Source organism: Mytilus galloprovincialis, chromosome 2 (genome assembly GCF_965363235.1).
Source record: "Mytilus galloprovincialis chromosome 2, xbMytGall1.hap1.1, whole genome shotgun sequence".
In the NCBI taxonomy this organism is placed as follows: Eukaryota; Metazoa; Mollusca; class Bivalvia; order Mytilida; family Mytilidae; genus Mytilus; species Mytilus galloprovincialis.
The window spans coordinates 72,537,989-72,543,988 of NC_134839.1; the positions used below are offsets into that span (position 1 = coordinate 72,537,989).

Below are 6,000 nucleotides of genomic sequence, written 5' to 3' on the forward strand. Positions count from 1 at the left end.
ACTTTTCTGAGAAAAAACTTTCTGAGAAAAAACTGTTCACTTACCTCAGGGGTTCAAATTAACATTTGGTACTGGAAGGTCCAGGACCTTTGACACTCAAAACTGAAAGGTCCACAACCTAAATTGCAGGTCCTACTTTTACTTGAAATATTTTATAACACAGTAAGATACAAAATTATTGTGCCTTTGGTGTTAGGTTATCTTGTTACATTGTCAGTGTCACTGTTGTATAATATGTTCAATAAACTAATAAATATAATTGTCTTGTATATTATGAATTCATATTATCTTTATTTTTTTTTTATTTGTTAGGGTGTCACTGTTGGTAGGTGTGTTGTAACAAAGATTAGTAATTAATTACTAATTATATCATTACCTCAGGGCTCACACTACTTCAACTCGATTTTAAAAGTCCACTAGAGCTTGTTACTTTGTTACATTGTATCATATCTAGTTGCACTATTTTTGATAATAAAGTACGAAACTTCCAGCTATTTACAGGCCCCTAAAAATTGAGGAGAAATTACCCCTTGGAATTGCAGTAATTTGTTTACACTTTAAAAACATCTGCATGTCATATCCACATGTATTAATGATAAAAGAAAAATGCTGTCACATTGTATTGGATGTTGATATGGAAATTTGTGAACTAAAAAACTTATTAAGTAATTTTGAGTTTCAACCTAAAATATTTTCTGGTCTTTCTTTCTTTTCCATATATATCTTTTGGTTTTCAATTCTAGTGATTATATTTCATAATCTTAAATGTATTTTGTCACAACTTCAAGCCTGACATTATTTTTTTTATTGTATTTGATCGGCAAACCCGGAATTACCCTTATCCGTCCCGGAAACTGATCCGGTATTGTAATTATCTTCATTTCCGGTTTATATATGGCATCCATTGTTTTTCAATGTTGATGTTGTCAGTCAGATACGACTTCACTTGGATTTACAAATTACTTGTTTGCGATTTTCGGTATAAAATTAGCGGTTGGACAAAATGAATCTTGCTGTCATGAATAATAAAGATGAGAATTTATTTTGAGATCGTTTATTTGGAAATTTTGATAAAAAGGTCTGCGAAGTTATTTTTCATTTTCTTTCAAATCGAAGGTCCGTCGGGCGTAGCTAGTAACCAAAACGAAGGTCCGCTTGCAAAAGTAGAAGGTCGCGGACCTCGGACCACCGCTAATTTGAACCCCTGCTTACCTATATATATATATGTGTAAATTTATAAAAATTCTAAGTAGTTTTAATCAATTTATTCACTAATTGCAACAAATTCCGTATACATTTCACGTTTCATTCCCGATGCGACGGCATTTTAATAGAAATCCGGATGTGGGTACGTGCAGCCAAGACCGGCAATTTGACTATTCGTACCCACATGCGGGTACGCGCAGACACTGCCTTTGGATTATATGATAGTTAAATTATTTATTGTCAAATCTTTTTAAATTTTAAAATATAATGAACTAAAAAATACCATTCAATTTGATTTAAAAAGATTTAGCACTTACTGTTCAAGAATTATATTCCTTGAATTTCTTTCAAATAGATTTTTGGTGGAAGAAGACTTCAAGTCTTCTGAAGGCCAATGGTTCCGACTTTAAAATCATTGAATTATCTGTACGCCGCATTCGTTTCTGTGTATTACAACTTCATAACAACTTCTGATTTCTGACACCGATTTTTACACATGATTAAGCATCTGAATCATTTAATTTGTAAATTAGGATTGAAAAACAATCACTATAGAAAATATGTACCTTTTTATTTATGTAAATTATTAGATTTCATCTCATCTTCATGAACATTATTTGTTTACTTGTAACCGGATGTTTTTACTGTAGATATTTGAAGTACGCATGCCTGTATTTGGTATCGAGACAACTCGCCCTGTTTACATGTTCGCCCTTAAAGTTACGAATTTGCAGACAAGAAGATTTTGTTTCTAATAAATAGAAAGGATCTATTTCTTATTAAATTGTTGTCTTTATTCATTGTTTTCCTTTGTCATGTGAATTAGATGCCCTTCTACTTCAAATGGTTTGAATCTATTTATAAAATTATTCTGTTGGGAGAATTTTGATTAAACTCTAAATGCTCATAGAATAAGAAATATAATCTAAACTGAATGTACCTCCTCCTGAATAATTTATTGCAATATAAATATAAATCCCTTTTGACAAGAGAAATCTGACTTTTGTCAGAAATATTTGTTTCACATGTGCAAAGGTAATCAGTGTAGTGGCCATATTGGTTTGTTTACAAATATGTGAAGAAGCCTCTAGAACCATGACCTAAACATAAATAGTCTTCAGAAAACCGTAAACTTTATGCAATACTATTGAATCAATCATGATTATTTTCATAAATCTAAATTTGATTATTTAAAGAAATAAAATTATAACAATTACGATTTTAGATTAGAGATTCTACACAGACATGCTTTGATCTATTTATAGCCAAATTAGTTTACCTGTGTGAAAATGAAAATAATGGTCTAAATGGATATTAATTTGTTTACTAAACAAGTAAAGACAAACTATGGATGGAAGATAATAATTCACATAAATATTTCAGGACATTTGATTTATTGTCGAGCCTTCAACTTTTGTTGCAGAAAGCTCGACATAGGGATAGTGATCCGGCGGCGGCGGCGGCGGCTACGGCGGCGGCGGCGGCTACGGCGGCGGCTACGGCGGCGGCGGCGGCTACGGCGGCGGCGTTAGCTCACTTCTTAAAAGCTTTATATTTTAGAAGGTGGAAGACCTGGATGCTTCATACTTTGTATATAGATGCTTCATGTTACGAAGTTTCCGTCAGTCACATGTCCAATGTCCTTGACCTCATTTTCATGGTTCAGTGACCACTTGAAAAAAAAGTTCAAATTTTTTGTAATGTTGAATTCTCTCTTATTATAAGTAATAGGATAACTATATTTGATGTGTGCGTACCTTGCAAGGTCCTCATGCCCGTCAGACAGTTTTCACTTGACCTCGACCTCATTTCATGGATCAGTGAACAAGGTTAAGTTTTGGTGGTCAAGTCCATATCTCAGATACTATAAGCAATAGGGCTAGTATATTCGGTGTATGGAAGGACTGTAAGGTGTACATGCCCAACTGGCAGGTGTCATCTGACCTTGACCTCATTTTCATGGTTCAGTGGTTATAGTTAAGTTTTTGTGTTTTGGTCTGTTTTTCTCATACCATATGCAATAGGTCTACTATATTTGTTGTATGGAATGATTGTTAAGTGTACATGTCTAGCGGGCAGATGTCATGTGACCTTGACCTCATTTTCATGGTTCAGTGGTCAAAGTTAAGTTTTTGAGTTTTGGTCTTTTTATCTAATGCTATATGCCATAGGTCAACTATATTTGGTGTATGGAAATATTTTATGATCTTTATGTCAGTCGAGCAGGTTTTATTTAACCGTGACCTCATTTTCACGGTTCATTGCACAGTGTTAAGTTTTTGTGTTTTGGTCTATTTTTCTTAAACTATAAGTAATGTGTCAACTATATATGTTGTATAGAAGCATTGTTAGCTGTACCTGTCTGCCTGGCATGGTTCATCTGACCTGGACCTCTTTTTCAAGGTTCATTGGTCTTTGTTTAGTTATCTTGGTTAATGTAAAGTTTATGTGACAGTTGTAATAAAGCTTAGATTTATACTTAAGACTATCAACATAATATCAATGATTAGTATAGAAGGCGAGACATTTCAGCGTGTGCACTCTTGTTTTAATAAATATAGGATTTAAAAACTGCAAGTGCAAACAAATTTAATCTTCTTCTTCTTCTTCTTCTTTGCTTAAAACTTTACATACTTCTTTGTTATATTAATATAATTACATTAGATGTATGTTTCATTATAAAACGTTATTATGATTGACTAACTGTACATCACATGTTATTCCTTAAGCAGTTGTATCACACAATAAAACTTATCATTCATGATGACACGAGGTCCCATAATAAAGTGCACAGGTAAATTAAATAAAAACTTGATGTAAATTGTGTTTTCATGATCCTAGCTAAAAAATGTAATTATAAGTATTGAATGCTTCTTTTTGTAACTTAATAGGGTTGTAAAAGCATTGACCGTGCGCACATTTTTAGCGCTTCATACAAAATGTACTTCAGTCAACGCTTTTACACCCCAATAAAGTTACAAAAAGAAGCATTCAATTCTTAACTAAACATCTGTATACTTTTTGGTGATGATTCAAAATTTTATTTTTCAGTTATTTAGTATTTTGTAAAAAAGGGGGAGGTTTTTTTTACATTTCGCGACGTATCTCAAAAACAATTTATGATTTTTGCTTCAACCTTTACACACTTCTTTGTTATATTAATCTAAAGATCTGCATACTTTTTGAATCAAAACTTTATTTAAGTATGTTTTTTTGAAGAAAAAAATGAGGGGGGGGGGGATTTCGTATGTCCCTCTGTATCTCAAAAACCATAAATGGAACAAAGCAGCCTAGGTTAGTGGGGCTGCTTTTCTGGTAATTCAAATGACCTTTTATTCAAATTCTTCCACCTCAGAGCTATCAGATCTTTGATTTTTGTTTCCCAATTAGAAGTAGAGTAAAATCTGAAAAAATGTGAAAGGATTCAAAATGCTAATACAAAAAACATATGACAGACAGTAACCAAAGACAACCACGGGATACCAAATATGGTCAGGCACATATTAATTGTGGTCATAAGTGCTCAATCCTACCTATAACACATTTTATTCTTAAGGACATGGAATTGTACATGTTATCTTTTGAAAATGGAAGTATTTAAATCTGGATAACTGATAAGAAATATATGATGAAAACTAAGCCAATTTAGGAGAGTTAGCCATGTGTGTATTTCTAAAAGGAGTTTATAAGTTCATAATGATATATCAGTGAAAGTAGAATTAACCTAAGCCATACTCACATGACTAACCCTCTTTAGTAAGGTTAGTTTTCATCCTTATAGGTGGATCTGATTATATAGGGAATCACTGAAGCATGACTGGAGCTTGCCCCCTTAGGTCAGTCGGTCCCCCCCCCCTTTTTACAAAAAGTTTTGGATCCGCCACTGGTCGTATATTTCTTATCAATTTTCCAAAATTCAAAATTATTCCAGATTCAAATAATTCTTGATTTTTATTTTTTTAATGTATGACATGGACTATTTTTGGTTTGCTGTATGAGCTTATGTCATTTGGAGATAGCAGGCTTCATATGTTCTACTTATTAGACACACATATTTTGTTTTTGATTGCAGGAACACCATTTGGATGTGCTGATCTAGTCAAGACAGGAGTAGAACCTAATGAACATGGAACATGGCTGTATGGTAGGAACGGTTGGTGTGATGGCAGAAATGTGTTTCCATGGGTTGTTGATGTAACAAAGCAAGTAAAAAGATCTGGATTTGTCAACACAATCGAATATCATGGTTTTTTCAATGGAACTGACCCAAATCCAAAACAAAATCCAGGAATTATTTATATTTATTCTTATTTGATATGTTATGAGAAACATCTGTGATGTATTGTTTAAAGAATAATTCCAAGCATTTATTTATATCTCACCATTTTTCACACGTTTAATAAATTTATATTTACATATTTTGTACTTAATTTGACTCTATAAAAAAAATTTAAATCCAAAAATTTTAAAAATCTAAATAAATGAATCAGTTTATCATTTTTATTTTAGTAAATTAGGAATCTTTGAACAGTGGTCTTCAGAAAAGCTGATATGAAAAAAGGATATTTTGGGTAGAACTTGAAGTTTGTCATTTACTATAAGTCAAGCTTTATCTGGTGAAGAAAAAATTGTACTGTTTATGCCACAGTGGTTTATGTTATTATAGAGTCTAAAAAAATCTTGAATAAACATAACAGAGACTATTATAGATCTGGCATCTGTTAAGTTTCCTGTCTCGAGAAATGCACACAGGTATATTGAGGGGTTTGAACTAGTTTCTTAAGATTTCAAGCT

At 32.5% G+C, this 6,000-nt stretch overlaps 1 protein-coding gene across 1 annotated transcript in view; it reads left to right on the forward strand.

Annotated features, from left to right (window-relative positions):
- The window catches only part of LOC143064328 (uncharacterized), a 28,887-nt gene extending 23,263 nt beyond the window's left edge, over positions 1 to 5,624 (forward strand). The window contains exon 11 of the mRNA XM_076237084.1: positions 5,279 to 5,624. Coding sequence (XP_076093199.1) covers positions 5,279 to 5,544 — 266 coding nt within the window. The 3' untranslated portion in view covers positions 5,545 to 5,624. The remainder of the gene's footprint in view (positions 1 to 5,278) is intronic.
- The last annotated feature ends 376 nt before the right edge of the window (positions 5,625 to 6,000 follow it).